Below are 17,678 nucleotides of genomic sequence, written 5' to 3'. Positions count from 1 at the left end.
CTTTGACAGCATGTTCTCATGTTTAATGCTAATGTTCTTTACTGGACTTAACTACTCATTGACATGTATGGTTAGAGCTCGTAGTGTCCATACATACAGAAATAAAATATTTCTATTGCTCATTGCACCTTATATAATGCAAGAGTTGTATTAGCTTACCTATAGGCTTTGATGCAAAAAGTGCTGAAACACTCAAATCATCTTAACCTCCACATACAGTTATTTATTTAGTATCTTCTAGTATAAAAATCAATAGGGCAACATCCCCATGAAGGTAAACTTGGTCTCACTATTGTAAACATTTCCATTCATTATAAAAATCTATTGAGTACATGTAGAAGGAAAATTGTGCGCGCAGGGGATCAAACCATCAGAGGCACATCCTTAGGTGCAAATATAAAATGATAAAATCAGTAACAGTACTATTAGCTTCTTTAAATCACTTCCAGTTCCTTTAGCAGCTCCCCGAAACTTGTCACGTACCACAAAGACCTCTCCTTAACCTGCTGCCTGACGACATTTCCACCAAATCCAATGAAAGCACTCTGAGGACAAAAGAGACACTAATCACAATGTGTTTTCAAGAATACATAACAGACTAGCAAACGTGCTAATGTGCGCACGTAAGACTGAAAAGTGTGGGGGGGGGTGGGGGGAGTTTTAAGCCACGCAACACACAATGTGAACACTTACGGCAGGAGGGCATGCCTCTAGATCCGTGGCTCCATCGCCAATCATCACCACAGTCTTGAAGCCGTATTGTTCCTTCAACATGCTGATGACCTTTCCTTTTCCACCACTCTCAGCTGTGGGCTGGCTCTCGTCAAAACCAGCATACTCTCCTGGAAAACACACACGACTGAATTTAGAAATGTAGAATGTTGCCCTACGACAGGCTGACAGAAGCGTTGTGACACTGATGAAGGAAAAGATTTGATTCAGATTAGAAACGCGATCTTGGGCACCCGGTAGCTCAGTTGGTAGAGCGCGCGCCCACATATAGAGGTTTACTCCTCGACGCAGTGGCCGCAGGTTCACTGCGTCGAGGAGTAAACCTCGACTGTCACTCCCCCCTCTCTCTCCCCCCTTTATTGTCTGCAGCTGTCCTGTCAAAATAAAGGCTTAAAATGCCCTGCTTTAAACAATACTAAAAAAAATGTATATCAGGTAGAAGGATTCAAGCCTCGTCAGTCCACTCATAGGGATTTCATACACACTTAAAAATGCTCCGCTCTTATGAAAACAGAGAAAACTCACTTCTAGGGGGGGCCCCGGTAGCTCACCTGGTTGACCGTGCGCCCCATGTACAAAGGCTCAGTCCTTACCGCATCGGCCCGGGGTTTAATTTCAAGCCGCGGCCCTTTGCTGCATGTCATCCCCCTCTCTCCCCCACTTTACTGTCTTCAACTGTCCTATCCATTAAAAGGCCAATTTTATGCCTTTAATGGATAGGACAGTTGAAGACAGGAAAGGGGGAATGACATGCAACAAAGGGCAGCAAGTAGAACATGCGGCAAGGACTGAGCTTCTGTCCATGGGGTGCATGCTCAACCGGGTGAGCTATCCGGACGCCCCAGCCCAAAAATAATCTTAAAAAAAAATAAAAGTCACCTCTAGCTCTTACCATTGAAATAGAACTTGAGCCGGTTGGCGTAGACATGATGCAGAGGAATGTTTAGCTGAGTGGCCACGTGTTCAACGATGCAGCGGAAGCCACCTGAGATGAGGAACACCTTTATGTTGCGCTGGTGCAGACGGTCCACAAGCTCACTAGATGAAGAGAAATGGCCATTTATCAACACTCAAATGAGATAAATGCAGTTTTTACTTACAGGTTTGTATAGTAGGCAGTAGTAAAATCTCATTTGGACCAACCTTGGCCAGGCAGTGTTGTACGTAAACCATGCACACACACATTTATAACTTGAGGTTTGTAAATAAGCACCTATTAACGTGCACAAATGAGCATGAGAGGCTTTAAATGCTGAATACATGCATATGATTAAAGCTAGCTCTCTCATATTTGCCTGATGAAGAAGTTGTATAAAGTTCCACTACACGATCTGCCATGCCAGCACCTTTGGTAGTTAAATACATGCAGACAGCTCATCGTGACTCTGGATGCTCGTTCTGTTTTAGAAGGTTTGGAGCCTATACAAGTTGTTTTTTTCCCTAAACCACTTCCATAGATACAAATTACCAATATGCTTTAAGAAATACTATTTTGGTGTTTTTCTACAACATTATCTTGTTTAGCCCCGATGTTTCTCTTTTAATGGCCACAAATATCATACAGATATTATACAGATATCAAATATTATACAGAGGGTTGGTTACCATAAATGGTCAGTTGAAGAAAATCATTAAAGGGGTGGTTCAGAATTTTGGACATAGGACCTCACTTCCAAGTTAGCCAGTGTGTTATTTATCAGTGGAGATTGTTTAACACTTTTCATCCAGTCCTTCCAGTTTCAGAGTTTGCTGGTGCTAGGCTAGCGCAAGTCAACAGTATCTGCTAGCCTGCCACTAAAAACAGTCTTACCCACTCCATAGTACACCCAAGGCAAATAAATTAGAACGCCAGACTATCAATGTAAATGTCTGTGTTGATAGAATAATGTTAGAAATAAAACTACCCTTGCATCTCAATGATCGCATTACATTTTGAGGGACTAGTTTCTAGCAGCGGCGGAATTTCACTTTGCTCCAGTTAGTAATACTGCGCCAAAAAGTAAACAGAGAAGCGCACTACAGTCGGGACACCTAGTAGTAGCCTAGTACATTGGTATTGAAGCATTGGATTGGAAACTAATGACTAGGCAACATGGTGATTCAGTGTGCATTTAGAAATTGTAAAAATAAACCAAACAGAAAGTTTCCACAAATTTCCATTGGGAGATCCAGATTGGAACCAACTGTGGCTTCTTGCTGCTGGCTTGGACATCAAGACACCAGCGGAGACTACTCAAGTGGCGAATGTATAGTGATCATTTTAGACCATACGACTTTGAAAACCCCGCAATCTAAAGGACCACAAGTCACTGACAACGAATGCGGTTCCATCAGTCTTTTCCAGATGCACCAACAGCTACTGATGAACAGGTAATAACTTTTGGTAGGCTAAAGCTAGCCCCTTTCATAACGTTAGCCTAGCTGCTACTGATAGATTGAGACGGAAAATGTTAGTGGAGATAACGTTACCATTCAATGCATTGTGGAGAGTGACAACGTTAGCTAACGGTATAGCTACACTCTTGGTAGATACCTGGCTGGGCTAACCGCTAACTTTTAGGTAATTGCTGACAGAAAAGTAATGTAAGCTCGGACAGTTTACATGCAAATTGCAGCGGCAGGTAAATAAACTTGCGTGATTGTCATGGAAACCGGCTTCCTCGTAGCCTAGGTAATATCACTCCGCCGCCGCTGTAGCCAATGCTACCAACTACAGGGAACAAAGTATAACTATTGCAATGCGATGCAAGGGTAGTTTTATTTCTAACATTATTCTATCAACACAGACATTTACATTGATAGTCTGGCGTTATAATTTATTTGCCTCGGGTGTACTGTGGAGTAGGTAAGACTGTTTTTAGTGGCAGGCTAGCGGATACTGTTGACTTGCGCTAGCCTAGCAACAGCAAACTCTGCAACTGGAAGGACTGGATGAAAAGTGTTGAAAACGGACTCCGCTGATAAATAACACAGTGGCTAACTTGGAAATGAGGTCCTATGTCCAAAATTCTGAACCACCCCTTTAACGTACAATACTTTCAAATGTCCAGTGCATACCAATACTTATGTATTGGGTGGTCCATTGAATGACTGAGATTTCTCAAAAGAAGAGGCATCTTCACATATTCACCTGATACCTGGAGTCAGCTGAGGTGGGTGGTCGGTTATCAGTTTGTTCACTTGTTCTCTGGAACATCGGATGATGGAAAGACGCTCAGTCAGCGCGGTTTTAAATGTCATTGAGCCGCCCATAGCTTTGCGAGTCCTGAATTGTGAAAACAGAAAAACATTTGCACAATATATTAAAACAAATCCAGTGATGACGTCAAAATAAGGTGTATTTTTCAGTGCATGTTAATGCGATGTTGACAGCATTTATACATTTCAGTGACTGCATCCCCCACACCACAAAATTTGGCAAGTTCATCTATGCCTTCTTCTTTGATGACTGTGCTGTCCACATCGAAACAGACAGCTTCTGCTCTCCGGAAGAGTTCCTTTGTCTGTGAAAGTGTTGCCATCTTGCTGGAAAAAGAAAAAGTACACAGGTATGAGACCTTCAAAAACAACAGCAGCAGCATTTCAAAAGGACTTACAACTCTGATGGCATACATAGCTTAATGTAAGGCATCGTGCTATTAGGAAGTTATGTGAAGGTAAATCTAATAAGCAGGGTCCCGAGCTGAATTTGCTGGTAAAACGTGAGGTCTGTGATTTACCCCAGCAGCTGAATGATTTAATTGTTAAACTGTACAGTAGCCTATGCAGTTGAGGTCTTCTATCCAGTGAAGTAGAAAATACAGCATAGACTGAAATACCTATGTGCAAACGTTTCTGCATCGACGGATCCCAAATAAAACACGTGTCCCGGTCCAGTGGTGTGTGACAAAATGCGTTACATAAAGCAACCTGCGTGAACAAACCATAGAGAGAGGCTGTTATATAGACATCCTCTGCACGGATTGCGTCACCCGCAAGACACTAGTGACTGCAGTAAACTCCTCACGCTGCAACGCCACGCTAATGATATACTACGAAATGTAATAACAAAGTTATGGTATGGTACTCACTGGTGAGAGCAGCGTTGGTAAGGCACTACAAGCAACTTCAACATTAGCCGACCCGAAGGATACACAGAGCCGAATGGACTCACCGATGAGGAAGTGAACTGCTGAATGCTGGACTAATCAGAGGGAAGCCAGTGAGCGCCCACCCATCCATGCCGACTACCCGTTTGCTCGGTTCCATGACGACAGCAACGCTCAGCCAATGGTTAATTTATGCTAACTGCAGTGAAATGCGCCTTGCCATGGTTTACATTTAATTAGGTATCCTTAACAATAACTGTATTACATTAGGTTTATTGTTAATAATAGACATTTCAGCTTAGATAATCAGTGTTTCTCAAGTGGATACTACCTCTAGGGGTACTTTGCAGTATTGCAGGATACATGATATTTTTATAAGCAAAATTCCTAAAATAATAATAGCCAAATGAACGTGTAGCAGCAGTTCTTCCTCTTTTTTCTACCAAAAATCTTTTGCGCCATTCAGAGGGTGTTTGGATGAAAACATATTTCAAAGTGCTATAGATTATTAAAAAAAAGTTTGGGAACTACAGCCCTATCTGATTCAGGCTTGATTTATAAATAAAGGCAAATCAATTAACAAAAAAAATAATATATATATATATACCCACTTACAGACACATCCTTTAACCAATCTTCAAAATAAATAAGAGATTAATTCAGCTACTAATAAATCATAAGGGTGCAAGGCTATATGGAACCTCAGTAGAATACGATAATATATATGTATATATATATATATATATATATATATATATTTTTTTTTTTTTTTACGAGATAAGGTATAAGATATTTGTACGAGATAATTATATATATGTCAATGGATGTAAGCCATAGTGATGATCATGCACAATTTATCTGGAGGGTAGGGTGGCGGTAGTGCGCTAAGTTAGTCCGCATCCGCCGTTAAACAATCAACTGAAGAAGAAGAAGAAGAAGAAGAAGAAGAAGAAAGCCGACGATAGCTAGCCTGTAGCTAGCAGCATACTCCACGCATTGACATATATAAAAGACTCCACATTGAAGTCAGTGGTAGATCCTAGACCGGGTTTGGTGGCTAGCAGCATACAAAATGTCGCTCTCAGTTGTCCAGGCTTGCTGTAAAACGGAACCAGGGTTCAAGTGGAACAATCCAAATTTAAGATGCAACTCCGCACAGGTAATTTTAGCTAACGTTAACTAAATTCAGGCAGGATGCCTAGTTTGTTTTGGATGTGGACAGCACGAGGCAACGTTGCACATGGTGGTGGGCTAACGTTAGCTATAGTAAGTTAACGTGCATCGCTCCTGGAAGACTGTAGTTCTTTAGTCAGAAAGCAATCGACAGTTTATGCTAAAACACCACCACGATGCTCACTTATTCGCATAGATTGTGATTTGTGTGGTCAAAGATGGGTCCAGAGGGTTGTTAAGAGAGTTATCGTTAGTTAGGCTAAGTTGTGTTACGATAGGCTTAGGCCCACAACTTACATAGGAAATTAAGAGAACATACTTAGGCGTCTATAAACATGTATGATTCTGCTGATGTTAACATGTTTGTGTACCTCTGTCTTGTGATCATTGCACAGAATACATTAGAAGATATGGGCTGACCTGACTCATCATGGAGGATCGCCCATCCTGAAACACACCATGTGGCAGAGGTGAGGAGGAGCAGATGTATCCCATTTCTTATTATACTGGAAGTTACAAATTCAACACTGGGAACATGAGCCAATTCCTTGTCAAGTCAGCTAAATCAATCAATCAATCAATCAATCGAACGACATATATTTTCAGAATGTAATTGAGATCAATGTGCCCCTATGTCAGAAATGTATCCCCTCAATTGAAAAACAAACTCTACAAACCTCAACACTGAGAAATCCAGCTTTGTTACTGAGCTGGTGTGTTCTCCTACAGATGCCTTGTCTGAAGATGGGATTGTTAATCCTTAAGTGGCCAAGAGTAGAAACACAGAGGTAACTCGTACTTCTTAATAACATATTTGAATGCATGGCCGAATTCTGTTTTACTCTTGAAATAGTAAATGCAGTCAGACACCATGCTAAATTATTGTTTTCACACACCGACTCAACAACCGGATAAGAGTGCTAATTATGTGCCTTTTTATCTTATGTCAGAGTGAATACAGAAACATGGCTCTTAAATATGTGACATATATATTGCAATTTTTGTTATTGATTGATACATTCCTTCATTTAGATATTTTACCAAAAGCATTGTTTAGCACGTCTCACAATTTGTTTGAGAAAACATGCTCAGTAACATTTTGTCCTCAAACAAATTCATCTCATGACCTCCATAACACTTTTTTTTTTTTTTTTTTTTCTTTTCTTGTTCCAGCATTTGTCAAAATATCTAAGTGCAGTAGTCCATGGCCATCACACGTGGCCCAAAGAAACATGGCTGCTACAACTGACCTCCATACCGCGATGGCCTGAGGATGGTAGGTTTGCACACACGGTTATGCAACATAATTAGTTTTCCTGGCACTGAAAGTCAGCACTGCACTGAGGCATGGCCGAATTCTGTTCCAGCTGGTCTGTGGTGGATACAGTCAGACACCATGCAAAAGCCACATCTCATAACCGCTAAATGACTGGATGAGTGCTTCCCTCAGCCTCATCCACTGTACAGGAATGAGTACAATGATAAACTTGGAAGTTGTAGATGCTGCTCTGCCAATATTCCTGCTGGTTATTATATATATTTTTTAAACTGTTTACTAAATTCTGCAGAGCAACCGGTGGCTGCTTCTAAAGCAGGAACACAAGAACAATAGTCAACTCCTTCACTCATGGTAAGAACATGTCCATGAAAAGTTGAATAACTATTAATGCAGGTTGTGAAATGTTCAATTCTAAATGCTTTTTTTTTCTCTCTACCCACAGCTCCATGAGGGAAAAGGGTGTCTTGTGCTAAAAGCTAGCACCATCTGCCCTTGAATAATTGTTTATACTTGAAGATGTACCTCACTCTAGTGTTTAAATAAACTTTTCATTGTTTAAAAAAAAATGGGTCTTGTGTATTAACTTTCTACATTCAAGTTTGTGTACACACAGAAAAATACAATCCAGATTTACAAAAATTCAAAAGCATATTAAAGTCAGGACCTTTCCAATAACAAGTCTTGGTTTTTCAAATGTAATGCACAATTTAATAAATACATCCATGGCATACATTTTAAAGTGCTATATAATTAAAACTTCCCTTGAAGCTGTTCTCAGATCAGTACACCCTGCATGATGATCAAACAGCCACACAATAAGTCCATGCCATTCAAGTATGCAGGTTCACGGTTTCATATTCCAGTTGCTAAATTATGTTGGTTTTGTCCATGTTTTGCTTTGCCTGTCAGTTCTGACAAATGTTTTGTAGAAAGAGTAACGTGATACTCCAGGGCATCATTTATACAACCAGAAATTCTTTAATTGATTTTATTAACGTGGTCATCCAAAATGTAAACCTTGAACAAACTGTATATTTCATACAGTGAAAGGTAAGGTGGAAACCTTGTGTCTGTTTGAGATGTGGAGATAGTGCAAAGTACTAAATAAACAATCTCTCTGATAATCAGGTGGCTGCTGGCTACAATCGCTTTAGACAGGCATCAAAGAATAAGTCACTTTTCAGAGGCTGTACAATTGAGAACAAACTTGACATTTTTTTCTAAATCTGTTATTGTAATCTACATTTAGGACAGAAAGCAAGTAAGGTGTTAAACAGTGGTATTCTGAATTCTTGAGGTAAATCAATCCCGCTGTAACAAACTGCGGCATTTCAAAAATTCATGAGCAAAATACGCTCTTCACATTAAAATTAACCTTGTATCGTGTTAGTCAGTTAATTTCCTTTATATAACAGAAGAGTACAAAAAGCCACACTAAGAAGAAGAGTACCTTTGCTAGCATCTCCAGCAGATCTGCCCTGAGTGCTTATTACCATATGTGGTGGACCGGCTCGTCGGCCTCGGCAGCCATCGACAGCAGGATGGCCTTGGGAGTGTTCTCGAAAAGTGCTGCTCTGTTCTGAGTTTGTCCCTTCTTGACCCAGTGGCCGTAGATCTTGAATGCACACGCGTCGATGAGCTTGCGGATGGGCTTGACAGCATACGGGTCGCTCTTGATCACTTCCTTGGTGACGGGCTTGGCACGGCGGTAGTTGCAGTAGATTCGCATCGTGGCGAGAACAGTCATGCAAATTACCTGGAGGAGAAAGTTTGGGAAAAGTTCGCTGGTGTCTTGGAGTATTGAAGGGTATATTAAATGTGTGGAAAGTAGAGCTGGGCAATATATCAATATCGTGATATGAGACTAGATATCGTCTTAGATTTTGGATATCATAATATCGTAAAAGTGATGTAGTTTTCTGAACTTACCAGACTGTTCTAGCTGTTCTATTATTTGCCTTTACCCACTTAGTCATTATATCCACATGACTGATGATTATTTATCAAAAATCTCATTGTGTAAATATTTTGTGAAAGCACCAATAGTCAACACTACAATATCGTTGCAGTATCGATATCGAGGTATTTGGTCAAAAATATTGGGATATTTGATTTTCTCCATATCGCCCAGCCCTAGTGGAAAGTGTGCATGTCATCACCGTAATAATGTTTTGGTACAAGACCCATAGTTTACACACACACACACACACACACACACACACACACACACACACACACACACACACACACACACACACACACACACACACACACACACACACACACACACACACACACACACACACACACAGGTTATTCTGTCTAATTAGACTTCTTCTCAGGACTCTGTGTGTAAAGACTGTGTTTGATTAATGTCTTTATTACCTTCTTATTAGTTTTGTTGCACCGGCTTTATCATTCTTAAGCACTAAACGTTTTGTGGCTGATGTTTACAGTGTGCACAATGGAATGAAATGTATTTAAAAATGTACCTACAAAGACTTAAAAAGACTAAATGGCCAAAATGAAATAAGACATTAGGAAATATATAATCAAGTGAATAAATACACAAGAATACTGTTTATAAATGAACCAATATATTGTAAAATATTCTTTGATGGTACTAAAGTGCTTGCTGGTGTGTTCGAGGAGGCCATATTTTAGGGTGACCAAACGTCCTCTTTTGCCCGGACATGTCCACTTTTTACCTACTGTCCGGGGCGTCCGGGGGGGGGTTTATAAATTCATTAAAATGTCCGGTTTTCACTGTTTTTCATGGGACCATTAAGCGTGTACTTAAATTGATTGGCAGTTTGCTCAAGACAATACTACGGTAGGCTACTTTGTTGTGTGACGTTATTCCCGAGAGGCTGCCTTGTGAGCGGCTCTGCGACGCGCACATACACAGGGACCAGGGCAGACAGACAGGGACCAGGGCAGACAGACAGGGACCAGGGCAGACAGACAGGGACCAGGGCAGACAGCGGAGCAGCATTACACACAAAATGCCGAAGCGTTTCCTGCTAAAGATTTCCCACCGTGGTCAGAAAACACAGGGGGGACACTTTGTTTCTCTCACTATGACTCTAGAGTCGGTAGGACTCGCTCGCTGCCACTCTCACTTCTCCCCCGCTCTATATCACCCACTCCCCACACACACACACACACACACACACACGCCGTCTTGACGCACACACTAGCGCACAAGTATAAACATCAGGCCACTTACAACCATAAAACAAGACTAGTGCAGCTTCACAGTTGAACTGCAAAAAAAATGTCCCACGTACCGTCCCGGTCGGGACCGGACAAGTGGGAGGCGGATTGCACCGTGTGCAAAGCTGGCACATATGTTTCAGTGTCTTTATTATTTATCTTATTACGTTGAAAAGGTATTAAGAGATATTTTGTTGAAGCTGGATTTTCTAAAACAGAAGAGGTCATATTTAGAACATTATTTCATATTATTTATTTATTTTAAAAGAGAGCTATTATTTTGTTACAGATTTTATTTTATTACAGAAGTTGTGAATCACCACTGTCTGGATTTGTCTCGAGGCCAGGCCGAGTGTCCTCTTTTTTGGAAATCAAAATATGGTCACCCTACCATATTTCAATGATTATCACCCTTTGTTTCCAGTCCAGCCAGAAAATCAAACTAATAGGGCATGTTTGCCTTCATTTAGCCTTACGGCCATGGTCAATATGAAATGGATCTGTTCGACACATTGGAAGGTAGGACATTAATCTAAACATTTATGGTCAGCTGTGAATGTGATTGAGATTTTGAGTGGTAATCTTTTACGTCTCACCTTGAACCGCCTGTATGGGCTGAACTGTCGTACTTCATGAACCACATACTGTGAAAAGAACGAGTGGTTGAGGACGTCTGTAGCGGTGTATCGCTGCTTTGGGTCAACCACCAGCATCCGAGAGATCTGAGGGAAAACCGCACAGAGAGTTTTATTCATTCTTCTGTTAATTAAAAACGTACAGCAGCTTCCCATTTTAACATGGCTAATTGCCATAAGTGATATTAGTCAACTATTACAAAGTGTCGTTTGTTACACAAGCCAATCAGCAAAAGTAGAGGTGGACAAAAGAGCGTACCAAATCTTTAACGGTGTCTGAGCGGTCTTCCCACTCTGGAGACGAGAAGTCGTAGCTCCCAGACAAGATCATACGCAGCATCAGCATCTGTTTCCTGTGCCAGAAGGGCGGAGAGCCTGCGAGCAGCGTGTACATGATCACCCCCGAACTCCATCTGCAGGTATAAACCAAGAGAAAATCAAGCTCACACAGTGTGTTAACATCCATTATTCTGATGATAACCTGGAAAATGTGCAAACCAAGTTAGATATAAGATAACACGAGTAACTAAGTAACTTCTGTGTTGTGTGATTTTTGTCTCTGCACACTCACATGTCCACAGCAGTAGTGTATCCTGCATGCCCTCCGTCCATGGAGCACTCAATGATCTCCGGTGCGAGGTAGCCAGGGGTCCCACACACCTCTGCATTACAAGACATGTCAAACTTGTGAACTTTAAAACACATTTACAAAGCTTGAAAAAAAATCTGATGGATATTGTTGGAAGTCCAAGTCAGGTATAGGCTACTATTACACTAGTAGAAGAAGTGTGGAATTACTTTTCCAAAACTACTCGAATGAACGTACGTTAGTTGCTCTACTGAAGATTACTTTAAGTAGCAGGCTTATGTCGCATCCTCTTGACCACAACCACCCTGATGAAAATAATATGTATCATATTTAAGTAGCAGTTCACAAAACCAGGGATGTGCTTTACAAGGAAAAACAACACATGCAGCCAATTCCTATCCAAAACAGCAATGCATTCAAAACTAGGGACTAGGATCTTCACAAAAAGGTGTCTCTCAAGGGTCGTCTCATTTGGGAAAAGCAAACTTTAAAGCCATAAAAGCACATCTGTTGGCTATTCTGTAATTCTTATCCAAGCAAAAGTAGTCAAGCGAATAATAAAGTCCACTTAAAGGTCCCATGGCATGAAAATTTCACTTTATGAGGTTTTTTAACATTAATATGCGTTCTCCCAGCCTGTCTATGGTCCCCCATTGGCTAGAAATGGCGATAGGTCTAAACCGAGCCCTGGGTATCCTGCTCTGCCTTTGAGAAAATGAAAGCTCAGATGGGCCGTTTTGGAATTTGCTTGTTATGAGGTCATAACAAGCAAGGTTACCTCCCCTTTCTCTGCTTTGCCCGCCCAGAGAATTTGGCCAACCCATGAGAGAGAGACATCATGGCTTTCAAACGAGAAAAGTGGCAGTTGGTCAAGGCCACACCCCCACCCTCCATCTTGCCCCTCCCTCTCTCCCCCTCAATAGCTACAGACACAGAAATGGCACATCCTAAGGAAAGCTCATTGTGGGACTGGCTCTAGTGGCTGTAGTTCTGCACCAAAGCTGAATTTCAGGAAAGAGACTTCAGATACAGTGTTAGGGGACCACTAAGGTCTATATAAAAGCATCCAAAGAGCACCATGTCATGGGACCTTTAAATACAGTAACTTGAGTACTTACAGTTATTTTTTACATATTCAAGTAGATTCTGTCTAACTAGAACATCACTATATTATATCTATAACTCTGTCTCTGTGTCCTAATCAGCAGCGGCAGAAGGCCGCCCACCAAGAGTCAGGGTCTGTCCGAGGTTTCTTCCTGTTTAAAGGAAGTTTTTCCTCGCCACTGTCGCACCGAATGCTTGCTCTTGAAGAGGGAATTGTTGGGTTTTTGTAAATTACAGAGTGTGGTCTAGACCTACTCTATCTGTAAAGTGTCCTGAGATAACTCCTGCTGTGATTTGACACTATAAATAAAATTGAATTGAATAACACCATTTACCTACATATGTGAACATGTATTGAAATCATTTACCTCATTATGCATTTAGACATTCGTTTTGATGGCAACTTTCACACAATGTGCTGCATGCACACAGTATATGCCTGTAGACCCTGCTGAAATAGATCTACAGTCTAATGCAAGTAATCAAACGTGAATATTACATATTCGTTATTCAAACTATATGCACAGTTCCATTAGACATTTGACTTGCCAGTTCCCACTGGTAATGATCTGATGAATGTTATTTGAAAGGTCAGTGTGTCTGGGACTACAGCAAATAGATCTGAGAGTACTGTTGCATCTTAACCTTTGTAAGAGCAGCTAAGAGAGATGGGAGCATGTTGTGCAACCGGACCCAGATTCTCCACCGACCGCCAGCAGCTGCTGTAACTGCACTGTAGGTTGTAAACGTAGAAACTTTATACGAGAAGGACACTTAAATCCTCAGCTGAATATGCTAGGGTGGGAATTTCTGTTGTGTTCATGTCCGATATTGTTAACTGCTCTCAATATGTCAGTGTGAGCAAATTGGGTCAGTTTGGACTATACCTAGACGGAAACTTGTCACTCTGAAATTACCTTAAATTCATTCAGATAGTTTGTTGGCTGGTTCCCATGTAAGCTTTCACCAACCTTTGAGTTTCTGTTCTGGCTGGATTTGCACAGCGAAGCCAAAGTCGGTTAGTTTGATGTTCATCTCGTCGTCTAGAAGGATGTTCTCAGGCTTTAGGTCTCGGTGGACGATGTTTTGGTTGTGGAGAAACTGGACCACCTCCAGCAGAGCACGCATGATTTTCCTAAAACCAACACACACCAAACTCTTAAAAGGTCTTTAAAGGATTAGGACAATTCATAATGGTCATGTAACACTCTAACTGACCTGGTTTCCTTCTCACTCAGAGTAACTTTCTCTGTGAGGTAGTCAAAAAGTTCACCCCTCTTCATTCTGCGAGAAAGAAAACATTTGAACAGCTGCTTGCTTGAATTTCTGTTTACAAGTCAGCCGTGTAAAACTTTTTGATTTGACACTTACAGGTCAAAAACCAGGAAGAAGAAGGCTTTGGACTCGTAGCAGTCTTTGAGCTGTACTGGAGAGACATTTGAGGTACATTAAGTATTGAATGAAGACGGACAAAACGAAAAGGACTTAAATTCACTTGATGGGTGGATAACTTGAGAGCAAAGGCAAACACTGACTACAACTGACCTCTTGAGCAGATAAATGGGACAAAAGCCAGCCACGCTCTTTTGGCTTTCTGAGACTATATAATGTAGATCCATGTTTTAATAAAGCTGCTGATGCACACAGTTTGAATTCAAATCTGTCAGCATGTGCTTACTGATGTTCTCCTGTCCGCAGACTTTCTTGAGGATGTCGATCTCCTTCACCGTCGCCTCTCTGATCTCCTCGATCTCCTGCGGGGTAGTCTTGTCCGAGGGGGTGATGTCGATGATCTTGACTGCGTACTCCTGAGACGTTTGTTTGTCGATGCAGCGACGCACCACGCTGCTCACCCCCCTAAGGAAAAGAAATCACTTGTTATCCGCTTTGTCAGGTTACTTAATATGTCAGTGGTTTGTGTTTGGACAGCTGGACTCAAAGAAAACATGTTTGTGTGCTTCGGGTCAGGAATTCCAGCAACAAACTAAGGTTCTGTGATAACTGTTGGATGCTATGTTCTCAAAAATACTCAGCGTTTTCCCCTGTTGTCTATGGAAGAGTAGCCTCGCTTCATCTTGATGTGACGTGTGAACGTAAAGTCAGAGATCGTAACCTCCACATTGTAATTTATACTTATAAAATCCATTTCAGGGGACCATTTAGAACGGATACTAAATTGGCTCTCTGTCCCCTGTTTGTGAAGCTGGCTGAGCCATGAGAAGAGTACCAGAGCAGCTGAACACATTGTCCAAATTTGGTGACCTGCATGTAAGAAAGGGAGTGAAATTATGTAATCTAACAGCATGCTGTCCAATCCTGGGCACTGCGGGTAGCCCTCAACAATAAACCTTTGTCCAAAAAACGCTGAAGTTAATGAATGCAGCCTCCTCAAACACTGTGTGCTTTATGTAACAGCACCACCGTCTGATAGATGGTGGGGAATGACAATGAGAACAAAAGCTCTGGCAATGCTGACATTCCTCAGGGACTTCTGGGAAACTTCTGGGAAAGCCAACAGTGTCTCAACCAAACAAACATTACTAATATGTTGAGTTGTTTTATATTATATTGGGCTGTTAAACTGAAAAATTTGACTTTCTAGACCACAAATTTAAGAAATAGCCCATTTGTTTTCGGCTAGACTACAGCGACCAGCCCTAGGACCTCGAAACTGTCGCTCTGTGATGAAGTTCCACCATTGGTCGGAGTGAGTGTGATGACATCAGCGTTGGTGTTTCCCTATTGGCCATTGCCTTTTCACAGGTTTTTACCTCTGCTATCGCCCATTAATCAGCTGATTTACTTTCTCAATAAACGGTGGTGGTGGGGGTGGTTGAAGTTGCCACCAATTTCAACATTTTTATGCACAGGTTTAGCAGTACTGGCAGAGTAGACTACATGCAGATAAATGGCACAGCACATCACTGTGTGTGTGTGTGTGTGTGTGTGTGTGTGTGTGCCTGTGGAACAGGTACGCCTATGTAATTTAGGAAAGAAAAAAAAAAAATCACAAACACCAGTGACTCAAGGCTATTTCTAAATAAAGTAGATGTGTCACAGTTGCAGAACAGGCAGCAGATGAAGAACCCAAATGCAGACAAAGGCCTGGTGCAGTTAAATAATTTAATAACAGGATAATAATAAGCAGGTTTTGATATTTCATCATGTAAAAATCGGGGGAATTGAAGCTGAAAATCAAAAGGGTTGGCAAGTAGGGGATGCATATTTGATAATTTATATCATAATTATCCCTTCAGAGGAAGCGGGCAGAGCTTCATCAGTCGGTGTGCGGTGAAAGATAAACTACTCAAATAACAAAAAGTCATTTTTGGGCCTACACATTATGAAGAAAGGAGAAATTATCTTCTCAGCAAACTATTAGCAAGAAAGGGAATACGCTTATTTCTGAAATTATTCCTTTAGTATTAAGCAACATAATATATTTGGATTCTCCTCAAAGGTAAAAAATGTCTACCGGTTGGGACCAATTCAAAGAAAGCGTGATTTGTCGTGCTTTAATTGAATAATTTTAGAGTCCCAAATCAGTCAGTCAGTAACTCACAATAAGCAAAATCAAATATTAGAGGAGTCTTATGACTGCTCAAATTAAACTTGCGACCCTTTGTAGGGGCCCCGACCCTGAGGTTGGGAACCCCTTGTAGGCTAATTTAATACCTTCCTAGAATCTCCTTGGTTTCATACTTCTTGTAGAACTCCTGGGCCCCCACCGAGTCAGGGTTCTCCTCCTCTTTGGTCATGATGGCTGGGACTCTGATTCAACACCAAGGCTGCACAACTGCTCTCCTCCCTCAACAGGTCGCTGACAGAAACACAACACAACACAGCTTCAGGTTTGACAATTTTATCAGAAATCTAAAAGCACCATTAACAATGTGTGTCTTATGTAGCAGGAGGAGCCTATTATAACTGCTGATATAAGCAGCACTTCAGTGTTGTAGTAGGTCATAGTGAATGGTTTAACTATTGACCTGAAATAAATAGTTAGTTAATTGAAAGGAAATCAATCATTTATCAAGAAAAAATCCCAAATATTTGCTAGTTGCAGCTTCTCAAACACGTTGACTTGCTGCTCTTCTCAAATGTATATTATATTAGACTAACTATGAACACATAGGCCTATAGTGGAGTATACTAATTATTGGATTCTGTTATCTGGTGCAGATGGACGCCTTTCTCAGTATCAACCGCTTCCGCAAGTTTTTGTAATATTACAGTAAGATGTTAAATTGTCAGATGTCTTAATCATGTTGATTGTACTGCATCTAATAAGCGAACACGCTTTGTTTTTTTGGATCCGACATATCACAGGGTGTAGATGTAGCTAAATGCCAACGTGAACTAGATATCCTAATCTTCCAATTTTCTTTAGCGGACTCGAATTAAATAATACATAAAAAAAAATAAAAAAAAAACATTCGCTGACTCACCGTGTCCGGTGCCGGTCAATCCCTGATATAAAGGGTATCCATCGGTCTGTTCACAAAGTGTCAGAGGACGGACTAAAAGCTCCAGTCAAACCCCGGGGCTGTCGCGGCTCAGAGGGGCCGCTGTCACAGCTAAGGGTAAGCTTTAATGTCAGATGCCAAAAATAAATTGTTGCTTCCAAAGCAGCAGCACACTGAGCAGATCCATGAAATAACACCCTGCAGCTCCTGCCCTCGCTATGAGACATTTGGAGAGAGAGAGAGAGAGAGAGAGAGAGAGAGAGAGAGAGAGAGAGAGAGAGAGAGAGATCCTACTTTACCAACAGTACTCCACATGTAACATTTAACTCGTTAAAGAGACTGGAGTGACATGACAGGTGCTGGACCCCTGTGGCAAATAATTAAAGAAACTGAATG

General features: G+C 41.3%; 2 protein-coding genes, 1 long non-coding RNA gene and 2 other non-coding genes across 11 annotated transcripts; 3 read left to right on the top strand and 2 right to left on the bottom strand.

Moving 5' to 3' along the window:
- Position 1: 1 nt before the first annotated feature.
- On the bottom strand, positions 2-6,711 carry psph (phosphoserine phosphatase). Of its 7 annotated transcripts, none has more exons than XM_028569841.1 (7): positions 6,671-6,711; positions 6,414-6,440; positions 4,114-4,257; positions 3,863-3,997; positions 1,625-1,770; positions 694-842; positions 2-545 (listed from the first exon to the last, which is right to left on the bottom strand). In XM_028569841.1, the coding sequence occupies exons 3-7, from the start codon at positions 4,251-4,253 to the stop codon at positions 435-437; spliced, it is 681 nt and encodes a 226-aa protein (XP_028425642.1). In that variant the 5' UTR covers positions 4,254-4,257; positions 6,414-6,440; positions 6,671-6,711; the 3' UTR covers positions 2-434. The 7 variants fall into 7 exon arrangements, with proteins under 7 accessions (XP_028425642.1, XP_028425624.1, XP_028425633.1 ...); XM_028569823.1 differs by lacking the exons at positions 6,414-6,440; positions 6,671-6,711 and adding exons at positions 4,551-4,641; positions 4,803-4,995; XM_028569832.1 differs by lacking the exon at positions 6,671-6,711 and having other exon boundaries at positions 6,414-6,501.
- LOC114549515 (uncharacterized) lies at positions 5,713-7,838 on the top strand. The gene is made up of 6 exons (XR_003691559.1): positions 5,713-5,979; positions 6,389-6,463; positions 6,723-6,781; positions 7,167-7,269; positions 7,562-7,623; positions 7,715-7,838. It is a non-coding gene; the product is annotated as an uncharacterized LOC114549515 (long non-coding RNA).
- Positions 6,814-6,956, top strand: LOC114553420 (small nucleolar RNA SNORA15). The gene has a single exon (XR_003692332.1). It is a non-coding gene; the product is annotated as a small nucleolar RNA SNORA15 (small nucleolar RNA).
- LOC114553421 (small nucleolar RNA SNORA15) lies at positions 7,339-7,474 on the top strand. Its single transcript, XR_003692333.1, has one exon. It is a non-coding gene; the product is annotated as a small nucleolar RNA SNORA15 (small nucleolar RNA).
- Positions 7,839-7,957: 119 nt separating the features above from the next.
- phkg1a (phosphorylase kinase, gamma 1a (muscle)) lies at positions 7,958-17,493 on the bottom strand. Its single transcript, XM_028569778.1, has 10 exons — positions 17,265-17,493; positions 16,492-16,636; positions 14,495-14,673; positions 14,188-14,242; positions 14,035-14,100; positions 13,788-13,951; positions 11,695-11,785; positions 11,383-11,536; positions 11,085-11,210; positions 7,958-9,028 (listed from the first exon to the last, which is right to left on the bottom strand). Exons 2-10 carry the CDS (start codon positions 16,572-16,574, stop codon positions 8,762-8,764), a joined length of 1,185 nt encoding a protein of 394 aa, XP_028425579.1. The 5' UTR covers positions 16,575-16,636; positions 17,265-17,493; the 3' UTR covers positions 7,958-8,761.
- Positions 17,494-17,678: the final 185 nt, after the last annotated feature.

Source organism: Perca flavescens, chromosome 3 (genome assembly GCF_004354835.1).
Source record: "Perca flavescens isolate YP-PL-M2 chromosome 3, PFLA_1.0, whole genome shotgun sequence".
Lineage (NCBI taxonomy): Eukaryota > Metazoa > Chordata > Actinopteri > Perciformes > Percidae > Perca > Perca flavescens.
Note: the sequence above shows the minus strand (reverse complement) of the source record. Positions and strands in the feature narration are given on the sequence as shown.